The sequence below is a fragment of the Molothrus aeneus genome, chromosome 9, assembly GCF_037042795.1.
Source record: "Molothrus aeneus isolate 106 chromosome 9, BPBGC_Maene_1.0, whole genome shotgun sequence".
Classification (NCBI taxonomy): Eukaryota; Metazoa; Chordata; class Aves; order Passeriformes; family Icteridae; genus Molothrus; species Molothrus aeneus.
In genome coordinates, this window is record NC_089654.1 from 21,567,711 (window position 1) to 21,594,751 (window position 27,041).

The 27,041-nt window shown below is 37.9% G+C and overlaps 1 protein-coding gene across 1 annotated transcript in view; it reads right to left on the reverse strand.

Annotated features, from left to right (window-relative positions):
• The window catches only part of NR5A2 (nuclear receptor subfamily 5 group A member 2), an 83,688-nt gene that overhangs the window by 45,086 nt on the left and 11,561 nt on the right, over positions 1-27,041 (reverse strand). The window contains exons 3-5 of the mRNA XM_066555901.1: positions 26,391-26,509; positions 25,037-25,178; positions 21,681-22,327 (exon numbers count right to left, since the gene is read on the reverse strand). Of these exons, the coding sequence (XP_066411998.1) occupies positions 21,681-22,327; positions 25,037-25,178; positions 26,391-26,509 (908 nt within the window). The remainder of the gene's footprint in view (positions 1-21,680; positions 22,328-25,036; positions 25,179-26,390; positions 26,510-27,041) is intronic.

The following is a 27,041-nucleotide window of genomic DNA, read 5'->3' on the forward strand; positions in this document are numbered from 1 at the left end:
TACATTATGAACATCTTCAGTATTGATTCTACAACTCATATGCAGACAGAAATACAAAAATGCCTGGGTTTCAACAAAAGGCTACAAGGAGCCAGTCCTTACTTTTATTGCTTTGTATCTGTAAAGCCTTTGATAATGCACACATTTTTAAAGTACACCATAACATAAACCAACTTCTACGTTCAGCTTCATAAGACAGCTCCTTTTGTATTTCCTCTTGCATGAGCACACACTGCACCAAAATCCAATATACTGTATCAAATTTATGCATTTTGCAAATATATGACTATTTGATAAATGGAGTTGAAAGAGTTTTTTTTTTTTGTTACTTTTAGCAAATGAAGAATGTGCATAGTTTAGTTTGTAGCTCACATGTTGCATTCAAATTCCTCTTTCTACACTGCAATGTGTATATGAAGTTCTCTGAGATGTCTGAACTAGATTCACTGTAAGTACTTATCCAGAATATGCGATTAAAATGTAATTAATTTCTAGATATCATCAATATTCTGTCATTGCATAAGGGGAATGGACTAGGTGACCCATGAAGTCTATTCCTACCCTCATATCTATTATGATTATTTTATATTAGTAAAATTACTTTTTAAGGTCACTTTTATGTCATGGTTCCCCTTACACAAATATTTGGTACGTTTGGCCATTTATGTGTATTTTTTCTAGTTCTGCTTAGCATGGATTCAGTACAGGCAGAGCACCAAATGAAGGAAAAACGTGATGTTTTGTTGTAAATAATTCATAAAACAACGTTATGACCCTACCCCATGAGGCACCCAGATAATGAGCCGCCCAAATGAAGCAGTGAAAACATGCACTTCCCCTGCCATGGGTGTGCCCCTGACAGACTCCTCAGGGTCACAAACCCATCAATCTCTTTTCACACATGAGCTAATCAATTCAAAGAGGGAAGTGCCAATGAGCTATTAGATCAATATGGTGAAGTATGGAGATTGATCTTATCCCAGAGTGACTACATTAACAGACTCGTCAGTGTGACCTCTGCCCTGCGGCGCACATTATACAGGATTGCAAGTCTGAGATCTGAATGAAGACCTCAGGTCATTGCTTTTAATAATCTGCTTTGCTGAAAGAATTAAAAGTAAATCTGTAAAGAGATGACTAATGAAAATATGAAGTGCTTTTCTGCTCCCCTAGTCTTGGTATGCTTGCAGAAATCACGGCAGCTTTTCACAACAGCCGGCAGCATTGGCCGTGTCCCACAGGCACCTGCTCAGCCGGGCCGGGCTAGCGGCATTTGGGAGAACAGTTCAGTACAGCCTCTGAGAGAGTGTGCTCTCCAGAAACCAAATACAACAGGATAACAAGTACTAGCTCTGTCAAAATCACTTAAAGTCTTGGCTGAACTGCCAGACTGAGAGCTGGAATGGAGTCCTGGTGGTCTGAATTATTTAGCTGGTGTAAGTGGGATGGCAGGAGCTGCCACTGCTGTGGAAGTTGCTCAGAGTGCTGCCATGCACTGAGTGTTCCTTCACCAAGCAAAATGTTCCCCGTACTTGCATTAACTCGAGGTCCAGCCCTGGGAGTCAGTCTGCTTTCAGTGAGGCCAGAGGCCAGTGACTTTGGGGAGAATTGATCTGATCAGAGGAGCCTGGTTCACAGAATTCATGAGCAATATGTGCATACATTCTATGATGCTCTGCTGTCTCCCAGTCAACCTGTGCTGGTGAACATTACCAACTCTGCAGGAAGTCTGTACATGAAGTGACCACATGTAATACTATAAGAAACCATTTCGGGCATCTCATTTTAAAGACTCATTCTTTTCATATATAATTTCAGAGATGCTGAAAAAAAGTACACTTTTTTTTTTCTCAGAGCATGATATTAGTATTGTTAATATTTTTAAACTCTGAATAATTTCATTGCAATGAAACATTTATGTATATAACACACTTTTAATACTGTATTTTTATTATACCAAGCATTTTTATTGTTCATTGTATAATTGAATCAATGAATTAGGAAAAGGTTACTAAAAAAAGGATTAATGCATTTTTAATGAAACTAAATGATATAACTTCTGTTAGTCACTGCAAATAATGGCAGATCTATCAGGTTTATACAGATAAGAGCTTTGTGAGTTTATCTGAAAGCCCACATAATGGCCCTCATTTAGTGTAACCTAGAGAAACAGCCCTAGCAATCCTATTCAGGATTTTAATTCATTGTTTATGTATATGATCTCTCTTCCGCCTTGTGATCAGAACACCTGTCTAATGATGCAAATATAAATTTCTTTAGCAGACACATCTATTTCCACTTGTAAAACACTTACTGAAAACAATGCTCTTTCAAACTCTAAATGGAAGAACCAAGCAATGCAATACCACTGGGAAATGTTTCTGGACTCAGGGTAACAGATAGGGAAACCAGTGAGAACTCTGCACATTAATAGTGAGAATGTGAACATTTCAATGCTCGCATAGCTCAAATCTTTAATGAGCACACCAGCCTAAATTCTAAACACTTTTCAGGTAGAAACTACTATGCTTAAAGATATCCCAGTAGAAAATCCTTATATTGGTATAACACTGATTGAAATGTGAACACTGTACAAATGTCATGTAGAAAACTGTGCGGCAGTTGCAAACTTGGTTCTGAATCCTACAGAGACACTAAATATGTGATCTTTGCAACCTAGCATTTAATTTTTGATTATTTTGGAATGGATATAAAAATAGATAACAGAAGGTTATATTAGTACAGGATATACTGGACAGGAGGGACTTTATAATGACATCCTTAGAAATATATTTGCATTTTTTCAATTGGAGGTATGTTACCAAACTTCAAGAGAATGATTCTGGTACTTTTCCTACCTTCCAGTAGAAACTGAGAGTATGCAGAACATGTGTGGTGCACAAGATGCTGTTCAAGAACTTGTCTGAATTCTGTGAGACCACATAATTCATAGTGGTGAGCCACAGTTACATAAATCTCACCACCAAAATGGGCATACTTTTTCCTACCACTAAATTATAGTTTTTACATCATGTCCTTTCCAAACAAACTAAAAAGCTATTCTATAATAGAAGTGTTTTAGATCTAGAAGGGGTTTAAAATCCTGATATTATATTTGTATCTTTCCATTTAAAAAGCAAGGAAGCTAATACACATCCAACAGTACAGGTCTCAGAAGGACTTTGATGCAGGAAAGCTCTTGTCCTTGCCTCACTGATGGGAAGCTGGTGATTAAATATTTTCATTAAAATGAGAGTGATTCTCCTGAACAGGGCCAAGGGTAAGTAAGCTTATAGCATATACAGAACCAAAACACCTTTTCCAGAGATGATAATAACACTATCTTTTTAAGATTCAGTGCCTCACACTCAACAAGTGCTGGAAGTAAATGCTGCCTCCCAATGGAAACATAAAGTTTTTTTCCCAATAAAATGACCATAGAATTTCTAGTCCAATTGTTTTAACCTACCTCTAGTAAGAAAAGAACAATTTTCATTCTGGATTTCACAATCAAATATTTTGGTTTATGAATTTCATACCAGTGGGCTCACAATGTACTTGTTGAGTAAGGTAGATGTCTTTTCCCTTTAAAAACAACCACTTGAAAACTGGTCAGAAATACACGGAAGCAAAACTGCAATCGTGGTGGAGTTCAAACAAGGTCGTGAAGTTCACGAGAAATACAATTTATCTTATGATTCTGCAATTTACCATACAGCCTCACAACTTGTAATTGCAATATCACTGTCACACATGTGCTATCAACAGATGCATCTGCCTGGTCACAGAATCTGTGGCTGCATTAGAGATATCTGCTAGTGGCATTTATTTAGATGCTTGTTATGTATCTGAGTGCAAATAAGTAATACATATTATAGTGAGTAAGACGTGTTACTAAGTTCTTTGTAACACAGGAATGGATAGAAAAAAAACCACTCCAATTTCCGCTGCAAGCAAGAGTTTATAGGCAAAGAACATTCTGAAAACTTTCAGAACAGAAAAATAATCTTCTGGGAAAGTCACAATAGATTCAAAATACATGTCTAGAATCTAAATGCTTCCTCAGCCTCGATAGAATAAATAATGCTTTCTAGGTAAGTACTGCAGCTCTTTTGATAACATATATATTAATAAATTAAAAATGTCTGTAGATTGACAAGTGCTTTGTGGGCTTATACTGGAAAGCCAATAGCTAATTATGAAAGCCTGACTTGACTAATCAATTATTCAGATGAACATTAGGTGCCTATTATATGCGTAAACATGGGAATTATATTTCCCCTAAGTAACTTTGTAAAATAACAAACCCAAAACATGTAAATTTGAAACAGACAGAAACGGCACTATTATGCCCTTATTGCACATGCAGAGCTCCCACTGAATTATTCAGGGAACAGTGAATCGGGAGCCTCGATCTTCTGACTCGGAGCAGCACAGCAATAGCAGCACATGCCATGTAGTATTTGTTATGCATGTAATATTGATTTAGCTCGTTCTTGCTGGTCATGTTTCAAATTCATTTCATGTTTGGGAGATAGGGAAAAGGAGTAGCATCTCTGGATTGATATTTGCAATATATTTTTATGCCTGTTGAACACAAGATTATCTGATAAATTAGTAACACCCTGTCTTTTGATTGCAGGAAGAACAAGCTTTTGAAAATGAGCACCAGTGAGGTAATGAATTGTGTTTTGAGAAGGTTTATACTTGCTGCATTCCCCACCTCCTGTACGTAAAGACTGGGAGAGTGCTGGTATTACAGAATGGATTCACTTATGTTTCTTTAAGGCACAAACCATGACAAAATAATACATAATTGTCTTTTGCATTTAAAAAGGACCATGCTCCTAAACAGCATACAGCAACAGGGAAACCAGAAATAGATGTGACCAGACACCTGCTGACAAACAGTGACAAATCCCACTGACACTGCAGTGACCCCCAGTTAGTCAAGATTTAATTAAGGAGTATAATTAAGTCAGTGGAACAGAACACTAATGAGTGGTGTCTTTTTATATGGGTAATTACACATAAGAATACAAAGTGAGCTAGACCCCTACATATATCATTAAAATGAACAGTATAGAAGGACAACCAGGGCTTAAATATTTTTGTTTTTTCTCTGCAATAAGGCAGGTTGAAACACCCCATCTTGTCAAGCATATGTAACATGCTTACAAATGCCCCAGGCCCAGCCAAGCATGTGTCTAAGCATGTTGGTAACATGACCTTGGTGGCACAATGCACATCACCATGGCTATGTGTGCATGGGGCTGCCAGGCTCTGTCTGTCACTCTGTTTGCCTGTGTTTGTACTGGGCAGGGGTCACTCGGGCTCCTTTTCTAACAAATGACATTCTGTTGCTATTCTCTTACAAGTAACACAGCCTCTGGATTTCATTTATCACAAGTGTTGATTACGAGGAAGACATAGGTTACAAATTGTTCCTATGATTATCTGCATGTTGGGCACAGTATACCTTTACAATCAAATGACAGAGATTTCTTACAGCACATCCAGATCCAGTTCTCTGGAATTTATTCTGGGAATCTTCAGGCAGTTGAATGAAATAGCTGAAATATTTCTGACTATGTGGTTTTTGCTTATATTTGCTTATATTTCCAACATAAAAGTATTGTAAGGTAGATTTACTAGACCAACATTTTAAACTAGGGTGGAAAACATCATCATGAATAATGATGACAATGGGAAGGGAAAAACAACTTTCCTATGGTCTTGAAGATTTAAAAGAATGCCTGTGTAGTTTGGGGCCAACCCTCTGCTGGGATTACTCTATCTGCTCCCAGCTGGTAGCCTGCAGTTCATGACAGCCTTTTATCCGTTATCAAAGCAACAAGTGGAAAAGCAGATCCTCCTGCCTGCTAACACTCTGTTCTGTTCTCTCTGTAGAATTTCTGCTTCTAAATCTTTCCTTTTAACAAGTCCTCAGATTTCCTTCCTACGGCTGCAAGAGACACTAAATATCTCTCAAGTTTCTAGCTCACTTGTCTAACTTAAACTCTGCAGAACACTGAAGGAAGAAAGAATAATTGCACTGCACCAGCATGTTTTCTACAGGAACTGACTGAAATGCAGAATGAGCCTTATCTTGCTCACGCTGGAGCACTGAGAGTTTAGCAACTGAGTTCAGTGACAGCAAAAGAAGAACCTGATTACTCAAACAACATGGTACTGATACAATGCTTTTACAATTTATGTAAGTACAAGTTTTACTGTTGCAAAAACAAAGCAAACAACTTCATTGACACTTGCAAAGTAAATGCAGGATATATGATTTTTTTTAGTAGCATAGGAAAAATAAAAACAGGTAGAACTAGGAGATATTTAAGTATAATTAATGTAAATTCTTTCAAGCAAATTCTATCTACTGAAATGGAACCGTTAATTTTTATTAAAACAAATAGAAATGAATATATTTTATATAGTAAAATATATATCCAAATTTTGTTAAAATCATGCTGTCATGGAGTAATAGGCCTTAGATACACAATCCTGTAACAGTAACTACAATCAGGTAAAAATTAAGAGAATTTAACAAGCTGTTATGTAGGCTATGTTAAACAAAAATATATGTTAAGATTTTGGGGTTTTTTGTTAAGCACTTCAGTTTTTAAAGAGATTTTCCACAATTTATGATGGTCATGCAATGACAGAAGTTGCCATGGGAATGCCATTGTGGCAGTGAATCTGGGACTTGCTCTCTCTCTGGACCCAGGCCTTTGCCACCAGGCACCTCTGTGCATGCCAAGGTACCCCTCTGAGCTGGCCACAAGAGATGGGGCAGGGCCAGGTCCCACCAGCACTGAGCCCTGCCCACAGCACAGTCCTGTCACACTGAGCAGAACCACCTCTGGGGCCTCTGGTGCTTTGCTGAGATGTGGGCAGTAGCATCTCATTTTCATGAGGTGCCTGAGGTGAACATTCTGGAGAAGGACACAAAAATTTCAAGATGTGAAGTTTCTATCTTAGTTTTTTTCCCATAAGCTGCAGCACATGCAAAAACCCTAGCAGAACTTTAATGCAATAAACCAAGGGAGGTCATAAAAATTATGCAAATTATTTCCCCATTTTCATTTTTCTGCAGGCATGTGTCAGTATAAAATACAGGGTTAGCAGGAGGGACTTCTGCATGGGCTGCAGACACATGAGTGCATTAGGGTCCCTGACATCTTCTTCTGCCCCGTGTTTGTCCCCGCGAGGCTGCCCCTGCCCGGCCGTGTATGAATGAACAGAAGTGCCTTTCATCCCCCACTTGCCTGGTGCTTCAAAAGGAATTACAAAAATAGCAGCCACAAAAATCCAGCTGCCTGCCAAAAGGCCCGCACACGTCCCATTCTCACAGGCATGCAAAAGGTTGGAGAGCTCAGCAGAATTTTTATGTACGGGAGCAGGCCCAAGGAAAACTCACACGCCATAACCAATTGTGGACAGAGGATCATCTATCAGCAGACAAATGCAGGAACTCCAGAATGTCTCTCCTCAAATGAAATAATATATCTTTGAAAGCCAATGCCCGTTTTAGGCCTGAGGCCCATATATCAAGCCTGAGAGGCTTGTGGATACGCTCCAGGGCCATTAACCTTCCACCTGTTTCCCCTTGTCCTTCAGGATGAGACCCTGCCCTTGATTTTACTCCCTTCCCCTGTTCATCTTCCAACAGAGTGTAAATGTAAAGCAGAGGGCCTGCGAAATAATTCAAAGGCAATGGACCAGGGACATGGTTACAAATCTCTGCCACTGGCACTGTGACTTATGCAGGCAGTTTGTCACACATGAGCCAGGTGACCTCTGTGACATAACAGAGAAAAATATCGCCTGAGATCAAAAGATGAGATTCAGAGCACTCTAAGTAACTCTGGTGTACACAGCCACACTATGCAGTGGCCAAGGGTTTCCTCTCCTCCCAGTGCTGCTCACTCCCTCACTAGCAGGCGAGACACACTGCTGCTAATTTCAGTAATCTTTTTCCCTCATCTCTTTGGAAATCTTTCCTGTAACCTGAATATCAACATTTGTCTCCTTCTGAAGCCCCTCTTTTTTCAAAAAAGATAATAAAATTGACAAGGAGGGACAGCAAAGTGTCATTCAGCAGATAAAAATTAATGAAAAAATGCATCATGATTGAAAAGGGTGGATTAGTCACCTTTGTAAACAGGTCTATTTTAATCAAGTAATTTTTGAAATTTTAAGTAGTACTGAAACTTTGTATGAGCAATAATGTCTCTAGTATTGCAATAAAAAGTGTTCAAAGTTCAAACATTTATTGTGATTCAACTCTCATTATGGTAAAAATGAGAGTAGGGTTAGTATTAAAAATAATGTAATAGACCCAGGTAGCACACTTCTGTACCTATTAATATTTTACAAAGAGATATACTACAGAATCAGAATAACAGTCACTTGAAATAAACCCAATCAGAGTAATTTAAAAAAAAATCTTGAATTCATTTTTCAAGCTGTGTGCTACATAGGAAGTCTCCCAGCTGTTTTGTACATTCAGGACTCTCTGCTGGGTGCAGACAAAAGAGTAAGGCCTAATGCAGTGTTTCTCTTTCACTCCCTGTAACCTAATGGTATGTCTGGTATGGACATTTAATTTTGTCTATTTCATAAATTAAAGAAAACCCACAACTGTCACAGTATCCCTGGCATGATGATGAAATGAGAAATACAACTGTAGCTAAATCAGCCTAAATCCCACTCTAATCCTAAATCACTTTGGCACTTGCCAACATCTGCTTGATGAAAAACTCAGTTTAACCCTGAATGTATATAAAAATATACAGACACAGAGAAATTCAGCACATTGATTACAAGTGTGCCAAGTGTTACCTTATCAGCTATTTCATCCTGCTTCATCTCATGCCGACTTGGAAAACTTTGCAATGTTCAAGCTCTTTCTCGAAATCACGTTGTGTTCCACTATGGAAATATATCTAAATTCACTACATCTAAAAGCATAAAAAAGTTTGACAATGGATTGGTTTTGAGGCTAAATTGTGCAGCAGTTACAAAGAAACACACAGCTGAAAATCATTTCATGTTTCCCATTGACTAAAACCTGATGTACAGCAGTAAACCACTCTGTGCAGAATGCTGCAACAGTAAACACAGTAAATACAAAATTAGTATTACAAAAAGATTACTGTGAAGTGTTGCCACATTTGTAAAAATAAGACAGCTGTTTGATTTTATAGTGCTACAATTTTTTGGTCTGGTTCAGGCCACACGATTAAACACACATTTTCTTCTTTTTAATATCTCTAAAGAAAGTCTGTCAGAGACACCACAGTCAGCAATTACAGGTCAGTTTTGTCACCAGTTTCACTGAACTCCAAGTCAAATTCCAGATGTCTTAATTTTTGAAAATACCTAGTGTTACTTTTCATGTAAAACAGAGGTGTTATAATAAAATTTTCTGGCAGTCAAATCTTTAGCTCTTTTACACTTCTACTGAATATATTAATTTTTATTTAGTTTTGGTTTCACTTAGGCTTTCTGCATTTTTTAATATATTTGATGTATCCCTGAAAAAATTAATATTTAATTTCAAAAGCACCTAACCCAATCCATTTCCTTTTACAGTAAGTATGATCTAGTGCATCTGCTTTTGTAATATTAATGAAATCTGGAAATCAAGGCTAGGCATCATATGCTACCATCATATGCTAATAGAGGGTTTTGCTCATTTGAGTGTTTGATCTGTTTTGAATGCCCAAATGGCCTATTAGAATTTCCAAGACATAAACTACTGTAAATGTTATTATATGTATAAAAATACTATTATATGAATGTAGTAAATTTTAATTTTTATAGATACACACTCAGATTCACATGAAATAATTTGTCTCATTTACCTCCTGCCATGTGCTTTTTGTGTAAATATCTGCTGAGCTATTTTATAAAACTGAAGGTTAAATTATGCTGATTCTAAAGAAGAGAATTTGAGTCTTGGTTGTAATATAACAGAATATCTTGTCTTGAGGGAAAAAAGCCTGAAAATAATTGGTTTACATAGTACATGCATGCTACCAGCCCAGTTAATTGTATTTTTGAGTGGATATGCCTCTCTGATTCAGGCATTTGAAACAAAGTAAAGCAAGAAGTATTTAACATTAACAGTAATATAACAAATAATAATAATTTGGGGCATGAATCATTCCTTACATTCCTTTCCAGCTAGAGACAATTTCTGTTGGGAAAAGTGCCATATAGTATCGACAGTGACAACAAATTGTATTGTGCGCTGAACATCTGTTTCCGACTCCCACACTGATATTGCAGGTTGGCTACTTCTGATTTAGTCTTCACAGGCTGCCCAACCACAGAGGAACTGGAAATTACTGGTATGTTCAACTTTTATTATTGGAACACAGGAAAACTTTATCATCATGCTGGGAAGGTCTGTGTCTTTTGAAATATTGGAAGGAGGATTATGTGAGCGCAGAAAGCTGCATGCGACAGTTCTTAGGAAGAAGGGGAAAAGTGGCTCCTGCTCATTGTGTGTGCTCATACACATGGGTATGAATGTCTGAGATTAAAATTTCAACATGGATCAGTATTTCTGTTTTCAAGATGCGATGTTTGATGGTGAGGGTTTGGTGAGGGGTGTTTATTCTTAATAAAACCAGCAGCACTGCAAAAAAGGACTGGATTCTCCCAGTCTTGCTCAATAGGTAGCAGTGTCCCTATACAAAATACCTCTGGAGTTCAAAGTAGTTTCTATAGGGCAGAGCAGACTGAGGTTTAGTTTGAATTGCAGGCTCTAGCCCCAGAGAACTGAGCTGTTCTAACTCGTAATTACTGCACCAATTTACTATGATAGCAACTGAAACAGTAAGGCTGTGTTAACTAGCTGAAATTACACCTGTTTAAAAATCAAAGCCAATACTAAGCATTTTTTTCAAAACTAAGGGGAGCTTGTTAGAATGATCAATGTCATTTTTCTCATAGTTACACCACCATTGTTAGAAAAAGGTTAAGTTCCACTTTGGCTGGGAAAAAGAAAAGAAGATACATTCTAGATAGGCACCATGTACCAGTTTGATAAAGCTCCAACTCCTGATCTGTAAACTTTTTTACAGAGAAAGGAGAGCAAGAAATTCCACTGAACTCCTGTTAACACTAATTAGAGTTGCCAGCATGCAGTGGAATCAAAGGCAAAACATGTGGAGCTCCCACTGAAGTCAAGAGGAGAAGGGTATGACTTAAAGGAGAGGCATGCAAATTAAAAATAAATGTGGTTCAACTTTACCAAATGAGATACTCATGTAAATACACACTTTGAGGTCTAACCCTTCCTACTGGGAACACTCTCCCTGCAAGTTCATTCCTAGTCAGGAGACAGCATTGTCCTTGACCACACTTGCCAAATGAGAACCTATCCTGTAAATAATGGGTCCAAGCCATGGACAATGTAAAGCAATTGCTGTATGTTTATTTCTAGCTAAAGTTGTTACTATTGTTGCTGTTGTTAATATTCTTGTCATTTTATTCACTGTTCTATAAGCAAGAACCATTATTTTCCAAGTCCTGCCATCAGAAAGGCAGTGCTACTTACAGCAATTTTGGATTTCTCAAAGACTTGAAATTCTAGGTAAAATCTTAGCAATATGGCAAATATTCCAAATAGTGTTAGGAGAACACACATATTGGCCTCAGATGCAGAAAATTGCCTGTTCTTGTTTTTGATGAGTATGATATGTACTAACCCAAACAATACTCAGTAGAATTTGTTTGTGAGCAGCTGGCTTTCTATGTCCTGCTCTTCTCTCCATGTGTAGATTAAAGGTACCTCGGTGACTGTGAAGTTGTTGAAAAAGAAACTGAAACTATTTTATGCTATAGTGACCTGGGTATGAGCTACACATCAATTTTGGCTTCCACTTGCTCACTGGATTATTTGCACCACCACCTAATTTAATTTCATGTCTCCTAGCAGCCACTCTAATACATCCCTGCCATTCCCACAATTCTAAGGACAGGGTTGTTATTGCCCTAAAACCACTGCACAGACAAACAGGAACAGAAACAGAAACTTTGGGCAATGGTTATTCTTTCTACATGTTTTAGCTGTTACATGAAGGAAAGTTAATACTTAGAATTAAATAACTTTGTAGTTTTATTGAGCTCTAGAAATATCAATATGATGACAGCTGGCCTTTATGATCCACATACCATGAAACTTTTTCTCAAATATTTCCACTTTTTCCAGAAACGGTGCACAAAGATTTTGAGGGCTTGTCACTGAAACCACAGACTGATTGAAGCAAAAGGTCAGTGGAGCCCAAAGCCACAAATAATTGCAGTTACTGCTGCCTATATAGTGGCCATGGCACTAGCACAGTATTCAAGATCTTGCACTTCTTACTTGGACAAAATTCTCATTGGTTACAGTAAAGCTTTTTTTGATATGCAATATAAGACTGGGTCCATAAGCACAGCCTGACTTAGACTGAAAAATTCTATATACAAGGCTGATTTGTTTAGCTCTCTATTTAGGAGAGCAAGCAGTTATAGGTACATATTAGTTTCCTTGCACAGTGAATTCTGGCCATAGCATGGAGATGAGGAAGGTTCCTATCACTGTTAGTCTTTTCTGCTCATATCTTGAAGAGGGATGAAGTAGATGTGACAGCCCTGTCTCTGCCTCCCCTAAAATGCTGGATCATCCCTCAGACTAATCAGTTGCACAAGAGATGCAGAAAACTGCTTCTTGAGTGGTGAGGGATTATGACTCAGCACCACCAGTGTGCTCATTACTCAGGACAAACTGGGAGACTGCAGTAAGCATTCCCCAATAAATACCAAAAGGTATCCAGATGAAACAAAGAGATGGTGTTGACTGTAACACCAGAATAAAGAAACAATTCTTCCTCACATTCAGTGTCACTTAGTCAGGGTGATGTTTCCTGTACTCAGCAAACACGCCAGTAAAAGAATTTCCTTGGCATCGAGACAACATGGAAATGTCCTTTTAAAATCAGTTCATACCAATAGAACTCATGAGCTAGCTGGAACCATTTCCTATGCTATGGAAAGAACACTCAAATAAGGTTAACCAAGACATTTCACCCTCCCAGCCTCCCCCCTCCCCATCTATTTCTGGATGTCTTCTTTTGTTCACCCTTTGCTAATTATAGTGGCCTTGCTTAGGTGATATTTATAGTCTTAAAAGAGTTGCCTGACTTTTAGAACACTTTATTCATGTATATTTCCTGTGTTTATTGTTGCCTTAACTAATTTTTTAAAATTAATTTTACTTGATCCAAGATTTTATTTAGCAACAAAAATCAAAGTAACTGTTCTTTCAACAAATGCAAGAGCTGTATTTAGATGTAAAAAGCATTTTTCTATTTCTGAATTTCCGAACACAGATTTTAGTTTCTTTCCCTCTCCAAGTGATGAGTATGACAGAAAACTCTGGAATCAGACAAAATGAAATTTCTTTTTTCACTGCCGTATGGTTACTTGGTATTTCATTTTACTAATTTATCCTTTTTTGTCAGTAATGGCTGCTTTAATGAGTGGGGTGTTTCTAAGACACAGTGTTAAATATTTTTTTTCCAGACTACCCTGATGTTTTCCTAACCACCTATAACTCAAATTCCACAGGTTACAGAAGTGGAAAAAAGACACTGAGAACATCTACAGAAAATTACATCTTTACTTTCCCACCTGCACCATATTTCATAACTTTCTTAGTTTTTCTTCATTCCTTCTTAAATCTGCCCTTTTGTTTCTTGTGTGGTTGCACTGAAAATGTGCCTGTAGTGATGCCAGTAGCAACAACTTTCAGTCCCTATTTCAAAATAGCAAATAAAGAACATTTTAAGGAAAAATCTGATGCGTGCCTTTCAACTTTCTTGACAGGAGTTGGAAATGCTAGAGCAAGACTAACTGGTGTTCCACCTTTCAGCAGCAAGGCTTTCCCCGTCCCTGGAAGCGGCCGCAGTCAGGCGCGCGCAGCTCAGGTAAGGGAGAGCACCTGGCGGCTCCGGGCCGCCGCCGTGTCCGGTCCCCGCGTCACAAGGGAGCCCCTGGCTGGGCTGGCCAAGGACACGGTGCCCGCCGCAGCCGCTCCAGGAGGGGCGCAGGGAAGTGAGCGGCTCCTTCTCTGGGAGAGCCGCTGGAGCCCCTCAGCCCCTCGAGGCTGGAGCCCGGGGCTGGGCACGAACCCCGCCACACGCCCGGCCCTGCCCGCGCTGCAGCGGCGCTGGAGCGCAGAGCTGAGGGCGGCAACTCGGGCTGCCAGCCCCGACCCCTTCACTCGGTCCAGAGCAGCCTCAGGGGAGCAGAGCCGTGGCTCGAGTTAGCCGCTTTTTTCGGCTTTTCTCCCGTGTTATTTGCTGATGCCTGCGCTGGGCACAGCGCTTCCCTCACCTTCCCTCACCTGCCAGCCCCAACACTCCTCATGGCCCCACCTGGGCCCCACCTACGGCCGCATTCAAGCTCCAGCCAAGGCCCTGGGCTCCCTCACTGCCGGTGCGTGTCCTTGTCCGGTCCCTTCCAATTCTGCCATGTCCCTGGGGCTCCCAAGGCTCTCTGTGAGGGAGGGAGGTGGGATGGGATAGTCCTGTGGGGGGATGGCGGCTCTGCCCCTCAGTAAGGCTGAGGCCATGGTGCTGCCGTGCCCGGCGGTTTCTGTAGCACGTGGAGAGAAAACGTTTCAAATCCATTTCACAATGGGCTAAGATGGTGTGTTGTGATTTAGGTGACATTAGCTCTGAATAAAACTGTGCTGGAATGGAAAATACTTAAGTCCTTTAGTATGTTCCTGTGTTTATACAGCTGAATAAGGTGTCCAACCTGTTCTGAGTGATCCTGTGATTTGCAGCACAGTTTGAAAGCTCTCAGCTTTAGGCCTTCTCTGCAATAATGAGTATGATGGCTGAGTGCTGTGGAAAACATATTTGTGGTGCTACTAGAGGCAGCTCCAACAACATTTATGGTGAGGAACTACACAGTTTCTCGCTCTCCTAGGTACATTTTGTTCAGATGTTGTACTTCTCCAAGGCTTTCATATGGCTATGTAGAAGAGCATCCATTTATATGATGCAGCTTCAGCAGGGCTTAATAGGAAGTCTGTAAGTGACTTCAGTATGGCTGGGATTTCATCCTTACTGCAGGTGATCCTAAAGGCCACAGGTTGACAGAAGAATATCCTTAAATCTGACCAGCTTTGATAAATTTATAGAGGCAAACTTCCACTGTAACTAAGAGCCATCTCATAGATCAGAAATATGATAGAGATATTGTATACAAGTGCTGGTTCTGAATGATACAGATACTATACAAAAATTCTGGATTGGAACAGAACAAGTTCTCTTCCTGCTCTAAGATCTACAGCCTGGTTGTAAAAATATCATAATTTGCAGATGAAAAAACAGCTCTTTTTGGTATTTATTTTGTGGGCAAAAGCTTGCAAAAACTGGAGAACTTTGCAAGTGAAGCTCTGTCATTCTGACAATAAAAATGTGACCTTACTAAGTCAAATCAGGCAATATATCTGATTTTTCCAAGAGATTGGAATTGTTTAATTGTCAACATGTAAAGCTTTCCATCATTTGGCAAAATGATCAGGCCTTCACAACAGAAAGTAACAGCTAAAAATTATATGAAAATACAACAGTCTGTCAACATGGCTGAGCATTCCCTGTTCAGTTTCTTAGTACAGGAGTTATTGTTGGAGTTAACTTTAACATCCCTTTGGACTACTCAGCATGCAAGATCTAAAGAGCACTGGTTTTTCATCTCACCCTACAGCAATGTGATATACATTTGCTAACACACCCAAGTAATCTTTCTGTGTCACTGCTGGCAATTGTCAAACTTTAATTGGAAGCTTACATTTTGAAGGAAAACAATTAAACTGTAATATTAAACTTCTGTTTTGTGTAACCAATACCTCAAACTCAGATTAACTCAGTGTCTGCTTCAGGATTTGTAGCAGGAGTGGCTGTAGCTATGTAATTCGTGGTGTCCATATGTCAGGCTATTACATCTCTACTTAGGGGCTGGCAGCTTTTTGAATGGTTTCTTGCTCAAATTTTCTCTGTAAGTAACAAAATTTTGTTACTGCACCACGGCTGTTCACAGTAACTTTGCTGGTGAAGTGCTGGGGGCAGGTGCACTCAGGTGCAGAAGTGGTAGTGCTTCCAAAAACACCTACATGGAACATGATTCTTAGTCACAGCATGATGCTTAACTGGCTATTAGATAAAAAATTACTGAATCCAGAGAGACTAAACTCAGTCTCCTGCTATCAGAGGTGATAACATCCGACACCAGAGTGAAATTAAAGTACCAGCTCTGACATGGAAGAGCATAAGAGAAAGTCATCTTTCTCTTTATGCCTAAAAAAAGTGCCAGCACTGAACAACCTGTTTAGAAAGGCTACAGAATCACATGCCCTCATGCTGAAATACAGTGTTTAATTTGCCTTTTTCCAGAGAAAAGCCAGATCATCATGAAGTTTATTCTAACAATGTGTTCCTCTATATTTTTGAGTGTTCAAGGAATATTTTTCTTAGATCCAGACACACTGAAGCCAGACTACAAATCAGCAGTTACACATGCCAACATAGTAACTAATCTGATTACTGGAATCAAGTGTATTCCTGCACCTCAGTTTCTGGCAGCTTCTGTAACTGAAAGAAACTGCAGAAATTTTATTTCATCAGCTATGTGAGTTGCATTTCCTGTCCTGATAAACACACACTACAAAGTCCAAAAGCACTTCAAGTTATCAAATTGCACTTGATTACTTAAGTCTTAATAACGTATCAACCTTTCATCATCCTGAAAATTTTTAAGGTATTTCAGTGCTGATCTTTTTCTCAAAAAAACAAAACTCCAACAGAACCCAAAACTATTTTTTGCTATTCTGTGCTAATTCCATTTAATTGTTGGATTTCCATTGTATAATTCCTTACTTTCTATGCATTCCTTGGTACTCAACTACATATGGACTGAAATTTGAAATTAAAGCTGGTATATAAGAATTACATTATTACATCTATGTAAATTGATTTCACAGATGAAATTAAGAGCCTCCAGGAGTTCTGTTAATCCTATTCACATTAAGTTTGCACTTACAGAAATAAGTTGAAACTCTGATAATATAGTTTCACTTCTGGGGAATATGTAACACAAAGCTAGGCCCTTGTTAGTTTATGAGCTGCCAAAATATCTGTGGTGCCATGTATAGTGCAAGTTCTATAGACAGGGTCCTTTGGAGATAAACCACTGTTTCTTTGAAGGCTACAGCTAATGTAAGCATGAGCAAATTTACACTTACAGCAAGAAATCTGGCTTGGGACTGACACAGTCTGACATCAGTGAATAGTCTAGATTTGCAAACTCGGTGAATAATTGTAGGATGAGCTTCTTTACCATGAAGTGCACTGGTTCATCCTGCAATCATTCTCTACAAGGTTTGTGCTCACATGGTACTTTGACCTATGACATCCTCACTAAAATAGCCAAATAAGGAAAGGTAGTTTTTTTTTGTGAGTCACTATTCTTTTAGTGCCTTTTGTAACTATTAACATTCAGTTCATTTTTTCTGATCTTCAGCCAGAAGAAAGTATCCTGAGGACTGTTATTCAATGCAGGTCCTGTTTTTCTCCTGCTCCAGGCAGAGACTGCTTTCTTTTATGGGTTCAGTAATAGTTAGCTCTGGAAGCAGTCTTTGAATTTTCCATGATGTGGGCTGATGAGGAAAGACCAGTCCAGAGAAGCTGTCTGCATCATTCCTTGGGGCCAGGCAGCCTTTGGACTTTAGAAACTCTTGCAATATTTTCTTTTTAGCTTTGTACAAAGACCTTTCACCTGACTAAGACAGCTGGCGACAAATCTAGCATCCCCAGGGCATTCCTGAGTTTTCTTAGCTGAGGATAAGATGGCTATATCTTACTTTTATATTTACTGAGCTTTCAACAACTCCAGAATAGCAAACAAAGGCCTTCTTTACTATTACTATTACTATTACTATTACTATTACTATTACTATTACTATTACTATTACTACTACTGTTATTACTATTACTATTATCCTGAGTCTTTTGGGATGTAACCTCTGTATTATTTCATCCGTGTATAAAGAACCAAACAGAAATATATCTCATTATGAATAAAAAAGTAATATGTAACATTAACCCCCAGAATTTATGTCTTAATTATTCCTTACAAAGTATTCTGACTTCACAAGACATGTAGGGATGTTTGAGATTTTAGCAGGTGTTAAATTCAAATTTACTGGATTGCAATTGGCTGCTTTGGATCTTACTCTGACATTATTATTAATCCTGACTAGTTGGCTTCTTTAATTTTTCCATTAGTTTCTGATATCCTACATGAAGATGAGAGGATCTGCTCCCCAGCAAGTGTGAAAATTACCCTTAAATTACATACTCAAATCCATACACAGGTGATATTCCAATGCAATGCACGCTGTGGGTAGTTCTACACAGTCCATATTTCTCCCTTTTACATCCTCAAATTGTAACATATTCCAAAAGAGGCAACAAAAATCTGTAGATCAACAAGTGAGAAGATTGTGAAAAGCTTAAACTGGTGAAAGCTTCAGAAAATAAAATTTTAAACCAGATTTTTTTTCATTTGAAATTTCTTAAAAAAAACCCCAAAACAAATCTGCCGACAAAAGGGAAGAAATAAGGGAAAGTTAAAAGCTGTAGCTCAGTGGTGGGTTTTTGTTATTATCTCTAGGATAATTGTGGTCTAAACCACTGATGGACTGGGACAGCATTTTTTTATCATATCCTCCCCCTGAATTCTGCTAACTACAAATCTCTACGTTTAGCAGAAAGGAAAATGATTGCTCCTTTTTATTAATTGAAGAGACAAGGGTGTAAGACAAAATTTATGATGAAAAGATACAGTAAATAATTGTAGACATGCTCCTAGTAACTAACAGCCAGTTGTGCGAGGCATCGCTCATCATGACAAAGCCAAGATGAATTGCATGCAAACCACATTTACAATTTTGTACTGTTTAATTATTTGAATAATTTAAATTTTTAGTCCCAGAAATCTGCTAATGCACCTGTCTTATCTGAAAGACAGGTCAATATTCCATTGCTTAGACAGGTAGGAATAAGAGTAAAATATATTTTTGAGCAAATACCTACTTCTCAGCTGTGAATAGATAGGGAACAAAGTTAGCTGTTCTGAAAATCTAATTGCATTTTTATCACAATTGTCTCCCCTTCCTTCTGCATTTAAAATATGTCATAGTCTTAGGTGGCTTTTTTTTTTCCCCACAGGTATTCATGTCCTGTGGAGCAATCTGAAATAGCTGTTTTTGCTACCTTGATCTGAAGAACCTGAAATCGTGAATGGATAGAAGAGAACTGCATTCAAGACAGGTCTGGAAATCTTCTGTTTAATATTGTTCTTGTCCTCTCAACAGAAAAGAGATTTTGTTACCCAGTGCTATTGGGTCTGATCTAAACATACTTTTGACACTGAAAAGGTTAAAGTTCATAGCATTGTGTATAGTCTGGTCCCTAAATTTTGGATGTGGATGGATTTCTTAATGAGTTGTTATTGTTCTGGAATGCTGTGCAATTTTTTTGATCTTGTCCATCTAAAAAAAAATAAATCTGGATATACCAGAAGGTGTGACACTGTCTGGCCTCGAAGCTTCCAAGATACAAAGGGTACAAACACTAAAGTGAAAGCAATGCCTTCTAGAAATGTGTGAAAATCAGTTCATAAGCCAAAGACGCTGTCTAGAAAATTTTTAGAATATGGGTATTTCCAGAAGCTTGTGTGTACATGGTAATGTATAATACATCCAGAACCAGGAGAAGTTGGTCAGCATTTTCATAAACAAATTTCTGCATATTTTGTGTCTACTAGTAAACATAGGTTGGTTGAAGAACATAATCCAGGCTGAAGTTGGAGGTGAAGGCCATCTTTAAAACTGTTCCCAGTATAGCATGTTGAATGCTTATAAAATTTGTCACTTTAATCATAAATGAAATTTTAGGGCAGATTTTTACTTAAAAGTTTGTACACTGAAAGGTATATACAGGACAGTCACTTTTAACTCTAGAGTACCTTACTCTAGACTAAAATACTCCCCAGTGTATGGAGAGAAAGATCTGGTCTCAGATATTTGCCACATAGTCTACTGGAAATATAACATGTTCTTAATTTCAAGTTTTAAATTATTTAAAATGAGTAGCATGGCTTATAGCTGACTACAAAATTGTATACAACTGAGATAGCAAACATGTGCGAGTCTTTTACTGTCTTTAATGCATTTGGTTTTCCTCTCTAAGTAAACTTCCTCTCTTCTTTCTCTTTGAATAGACTGAGCTTTCAGTGATTCCTGCAATCATTCTCACCAAAAAAAAAAAAAAAAAAGGCAAGAAGCTGGAGTTGCATATGCAGCATATACAGCTTGCTTTTCTTGTAATCTGGCTTTATGTCATGTGTCCATGTCCTTATGGTCATGACAAACATGCTGTTGTGGCAAGCTCTCCGAGTGCAGCTTTTCAATGGATCTCCCTTTTGTGCTCTTAACTCATGTAGATTCAATTCTCAGTGAAATCCAACAGTAATTGTTATATTTGGAAGCTGAGTTATTTTCTCTTAGTTTGAAAGTAGTCAGAAATTACAGGCAGTCACAGAACTTTACAGATGTCAGTAGCAAATGTGGCAAAAACATCTCTCTGTAGCAGACAGACACAGTAACTAGCAATGTAACAGGGAAACTCAGATGTGAGTTTAGTTCACCATTTTGAGGGTTTTTTTGAGACTGAAGATTATTCTTTCCAGAGCTGATTTTTGTATCGAAACAGTGGTTAAAAACTGTAGTCCATACCTATTGTCTGATCTCAAATTTCTGGCTTAAAATTTCTGATTTGAAATTTGAGACCACAAAGCTGCTTTAACAATAAGTCTGAAAAACGTAAATGGGTGAATTTCTGTCCACCAGAAAGCTGTGCATGAGGATTTCCTGGGTGCTCCAGCAAAAATAAGAGCATTGTAGCAGCCTAGACTAAAGGAATCCCTCACGTATCAGTGGTGATGAGAATCAAAAGGAGTCCTTGAGGTATCTACTTCCTCATTGCTTTCTGTTCCGTGTGTATCCTGCTTAGGTTTCAGCCTGCATGGTTAATAAGGCATGGAATGCATAAAATAATATCCCATTGAGAAACTGAATTTTCCAAATATGGACTTATATAAAGTGAATGGAGGTGGACAGAAATGGCACTCCCCCATATGTTAAATAAGGTAATGAAATAATTACACAAATCAATATGGAATGGTGGAACAGGTGTGCTTACAGCCCTGAGTACAAGCCAGATAGTGAGTGATGCTGACAGGGAAGGAGTAGGATTATGTGAGGCCCTATGGATGTTAAAAATAGTTGTGATAAATATTGAAGTAAAGAAAAGCTGAACTGAATATTGAATCTCTTTGCTACAGCTAATTACAGGCTCAGGTGGAAGTCAGCAACAAGTTTCCCTTCTAATAGCCTGCCTACTTCAAACCAAATAAATAAAGAATGAGATGCTTGGGGGGGAGAAAACGAAACTCATGCTTTCCTGCTTGAAGTACAAGATTGTAAGAAATAGTATTTTTTTCTTGGCTGAATGATAATATAATGTAAAATTATTACCTACCTTAAGTTCTCTAAAGAAGATGCTACTCCTCGCCCACTCAACAATGGAGAAGAGGGTTTGGTCAGCCATTTTACACATAAGCCCGAATGTGTTGAGCTTCTCATGTTTGCTTCTGTTGGCTTGCTCTTGCTGCAGATATGCCATGATTTTAGCTTGGACTTGTGGCTCATCAGGCTCACATTTCAGGAGTTCCAATATCAGATGTGGGATACTTGCTGGTGAGCTTGTTTGATAACTATCCATGTATGAGTACCCCATTATTGACTCTGGTGAGCTGGTGTAAGGGTCAGGGTACTCGGACTTGATAGCACGGCTTGGAAAGTGGCCATAGGTTTGGTAGCCTTGCAAACTGCCGTGTGGCGGCATTGTCATGCTGATGGGAGAGGTCACAAAGGGACTCCTGTCATAGTCTGTGGGAGGCAAGGCAGTATGGTTCAGAGGTAGGCCTTTAGAAGCTGAATGGATGTTCTGGATTGCAGAGGATATTGTCAGGTCGGTTGGCATTGCTTGGATCACCTGAGTCATGGCTTCCAGTTTCAGTCCATTGGCTCGGATAAGAGCTTTCTTCTGCTGCTTCAACGCCCTGTCTCTCTTGTACATTGGTCCAAACTTGTTTCGACCGCCACGCATTCGGTCAGCTCGCACAGCTGTCAGGGGAAAGGAGCAAGTAAATCATTACTAACACTTGGAATTGACATTTGTAATCAAACAGATATTAGGAAGGAGCAGAAATGTAAAAATTTAACTATTTGTTTTTTTTCCAAATTCAGAGTTGCACTTTTGTTCCTAAGGAAAAGGATTTATTTTGACTTAACAAATGTCACTTTTTTCTAGTGATTTAAATGTCACATGCATATATTACTAAAAAAGAAGGACTTCTCTGTACATTGATTAGGACACAGGGACAAACACAATGGATGGCTACAGGAATTTCACACCTGCTATGGGATCATGTGGAAATCTCAATGTACATTTGGGTTTATATCAAGCTACTATGTCATTAAGAAACAAGGGCTGAAGTCCAGAATTTGTCTGAGACGTATCCAGCAGACCACATTGTCTCATTATAATCATTCCATTACTGCCTTCCACCACAGCAAAACATCTGAAATGTAAATTGTGAAATGTTCAGTAGTCACAAAGAGGAATACATTTCTCTTGGCAAAAGGGAAGCATTTCCTTTTGATGATTGTGTCCAGGTTGGTGTAAAACTTTGAGATTTCTAGTTAGCTGAGCTCTATGGAAATGTTTAGCTGCAGTTGGAATGTGCAGAGAGAAAGCTGTCAGCTTGCTGCCTTCTACGTGGAAGATAGAAGTGAAACAGAAACTATTGACACTGTTCTGGCTTATAATATCTCTGGAATTAGAAATAATTAAAACAAATCCTACTTAACAGCTGCCTTGGGAGTCATACTGGTGGTCTCTGTCACCGCAGTGTCTGTCACCGTGGGATATATGTGATGGACTAGTGAGGAGCTTTCACCAAGCCCACCTTGCCCAACGGCAATTAGATTGAAAGAGGAACCTTTGACAGCCTGGTGACATGTTGAGACTGCTGAGATTGCTGGAGGTTAAGTTCTTGAGCTTTTTATCTTAGGGATTAGTAGGACATTAAAAATTTATTATGAATGCTAGATACGCATAATACTGTACCTTATCATGTAAGGACTTTAACGCTTAATGATTTTTTGGTCCATGGTAATTTATGAACTCGACTTTTAAGGCTTTATATATCACTATCAGGGAAATACACATATAAATGTCAGAAGTATTTACAATTAGGAGAACACATGTTCTTCCAATTTCCTAAACAGTGAAAAAGAAGTTGTATGGATATGTAGATAAGAAAGCTAAAGTACATTTTCTGCAGTCCCTTTAAAACTACAGGTGTTTTGCTTGAATTTGTAGGAAAAATGAGCTGCCAATATTACTTCTGAATGCTGACTTTTAACAAAATGCATTAAATTAATTTTATCACTAGTAAATGTAATTAATTTTAAATCTGTATACACAGTATCCTCACAGGTACTCTGCAATTAAAAACTGTGAGCCAAATAGGATTAGCAAGTGCTTTTGCATACATCCCACTTAAATTTAAGGTGAACTACGTGTAATCACAGAAGACAAAGTTTAGTCTTGTATCATTGTCAGCAAGTGAGAGTAGTTGAAAGTAGGAGTAGACAAATATATTTTATCCTTCTTCTTAATGCCAACAATGACAAAAGGATTCCACATGTCCTGTAATTGTACTATTTGAATTTGGAAGCACATACAATGATTCAGGATGTTTAGTGCAGTGTGTCAGTGCTAGCTCAGTCTTGTGGGCAAATACAACACTATTGAATCAATCAAACTGCAGGAGGCTGATTTTTCTGTTTATCTTCAGTTATATCAACAGCTTCCCTTTGCCAGAGCCTGGTGACTGTCTCTTGTCCTTTCTGGTTCCCTTCATGGCTTACAGTTTTCCTCCTTGGCCTGATTTTTTTCTGGTTAAGTGTCGAGGGTGAATGTAATTTCATACGGTTGTAACAGTAAGGAATTTAGGAGATTGTCCTTGGTCAAGGAAAAATGTCATCTGCTGTGAAATCTGAATTTTAATATTTTATATATCAAAGTTAGAATGAACCATGCATGATTCACAAATTCAAGTTGATGATATTTTTGCATTTGGTTATCTCAAAGGGTATTGTACACTTTTCATTGTTCTCTGTAGATGAGAACGTGAAATGAAGTAAAAAAGTGTACTTCAATATGCCTTATCCTCTTTCAATCACAACAGCCTCGCAGGTGTAGCATCACAAAAATATAGGACACAACTTTAGAGATTATTGGCTCCTTAATCTCAAAGGCAAGTCAGTCTGAGAAAAACCTTTATTTTATCTGTTTCTTTGTGTTCTGCCTTGATGTCAGAAGAACATATGTAAAAAAACCAAAACAACCCAACCCTAGATAAAATACAAATAAAATCAGATCACTCTCCATAGCAAATGAGTATTTTTTTTCTAATCTGGACAGTTGTTTTATATTTAATCTAATTAAGTCTTTTTTAAAAGCTGCAAAATTATTCAATCTACATCCATGAATTCACAAACTTGAAAAGCCTGAAATATCAAACTATATACTTATATGACAAAATGGATCATGGTTTTGACTGCTTCCGAAATAGTAGTGATCTACCATTTACTTATTAGATTTTTTCCATAAAGCAACAATTTCACTGACCATACAAAGTAATCTTTTATTAACATTTCAAAGCCATAACTATTTAACTTTTTAATATAAAATACAATGCATTAACATCTTATCCTATAATTTTATAGTATAGTTGAAGATATCAACAAGACTATAGCTCTTACCTTCCAATTTCATTCCAACACTTAGACATTTTTGAAATCGACAGTAAGGACATCGTTTTCGCTGTGTTTTGTCAATCTGGCAATTCTGATTTTCTATACATGTGTACCTTTTGTTATTCTGGACTGTTCGCTTAAAGAATCCCTGTATGATAGACACAAAAATTAGCCTGTTTTGTTTGAACGTGTGTTTCATTTAGCATTTCATGGAAATAATTGTAAGATAATTTTCAGAAGCCATTCAAGCACTTACAAAGTTACATAGTTTATTTTAAATTAGCCACCTGAGCCCAGGAGATAACCACCAGATTCCAGAGGTTTTCTTGTGCTAGTGCTGTGTTTTATAGACTTAATGTCAAAGCTAGGTGAGACTTTAGGAAGGCTGTAGCCTTCTGTGTTTCTAACACCAGTGGCAGAAATAGTGACACTGACTGCTTCCTTTTGCATTCTTAAATCATTGCAGAATTATTAAAGTCTTCCTTTTCAAGTAGTTTTACATGAAATAAGTAGTTGCAAAGATAAGAGTAGTACAGAGTACCTCTGGCTATTTTACATCCCAGTGGGAGATGCTGGAGGCATAGTAAGTGCTTGTCATTCACTTCTCATTGATTATTTTTTTTAGTGAAAATATAGTGGGCTTAGTTAATTTTTCCATGCAACTAAGTGTTTTAAATTGCATTGTTCTGGCAAAGGAGCTTCGCTTACAGTGCACTGCTTAAATAACAGTAAAAACTCTCTAAAAATTTTTACATGAAAAATCTGACATAAATTCACAATTATTTAAACCTTATAGCACAATAGACCAACACAAGTATATTCATCTTTTATGTGTTAATTGGTTACTTGACTTTGTGTGTCAAAGTGACAGTTAGAGTTTGCATGAAAAAAGTGCATGGTCATTATAATCACAGAGATTGACATTGCAATAGTGAAGAATGAAAACAAAAATCCTAAAAAAGCTCCATTAGATTTTACAAAGCTGATCTGCATGAAGGATAATCTTCCTACTTTATCTTCCAGAAAAAGAAATATAAATCAACTAAAACCAGTATTTAGCACAGTTAGCAACGAAAGTTGTTCTAGAACTACATCACGATAGCAAAATACTAAAAAACAGTGACAAAACTACAAAGCAAAACAGTCCAAGTTGTTTGCATTTGTGCAGATGTCTCTCTCAAAGAGACTTCTACATCCTAAAGCTTTTTGGTTGTTAATTATTTTATGTGAATATATTAAGAAACATATCAAAAATAACCCAAAATATTATACATCTGGTTTATTCATTATCCTTTTTTTCTGCATGTATTTGAAACATTTTTGCTGTACTTGTGTTTTTATGGACTGATTAGTACAGAACCTTGCAGCTTTCACAGGTGAGAAGTCCATAATGGTACCCAGACACTTTGTCTCCACAGACTGGACACAGCTCTTCAAGGTCTTCATCATAAGAGTAATTCACCATTTTAAACTGAGACACTGGGGGAAAGGAGAAATAGCATATTCAATTAGAATTTACATTACTAACTCAAATATTCTGCAACTTTCTCATCTAGAGACAAAGCTTACTTAAACAAGCGCACCACTGAAAATAGGGAGAAAAAGGTTTTATTTAAAAAAAACAAATTCCATGGAGACATTCAACTTCCCATCATCAGCAAATCTGCATGGTACTTAGCAAGTGTAGTAAAATGCATCAGCTTCTAAGTTTTATGTTCTAAGTATTTATACTTATAGAGTGCCTTTAGCCTAGTCCTTATTTTATGGAATCACAAACTGAAAGAATTCATTTAAATCCGAAAATGATCAGGTGCAAACTTTAAAAAAGCAAAACGAAAAGATTGTCACTTGTATATTGAAAGTAATTATTTTCCGTTAAAGTTTTCATTCAACATCAGCCCGCAAATTTTTAGCTAGACTAAAGCTGAATCTCACAGACCCAGCACTTTTGCAGCGTGTGAAATCCAGGTTAGTTACTCGCAAAACCAGGTTAAAATCACCTCCTCCGCGC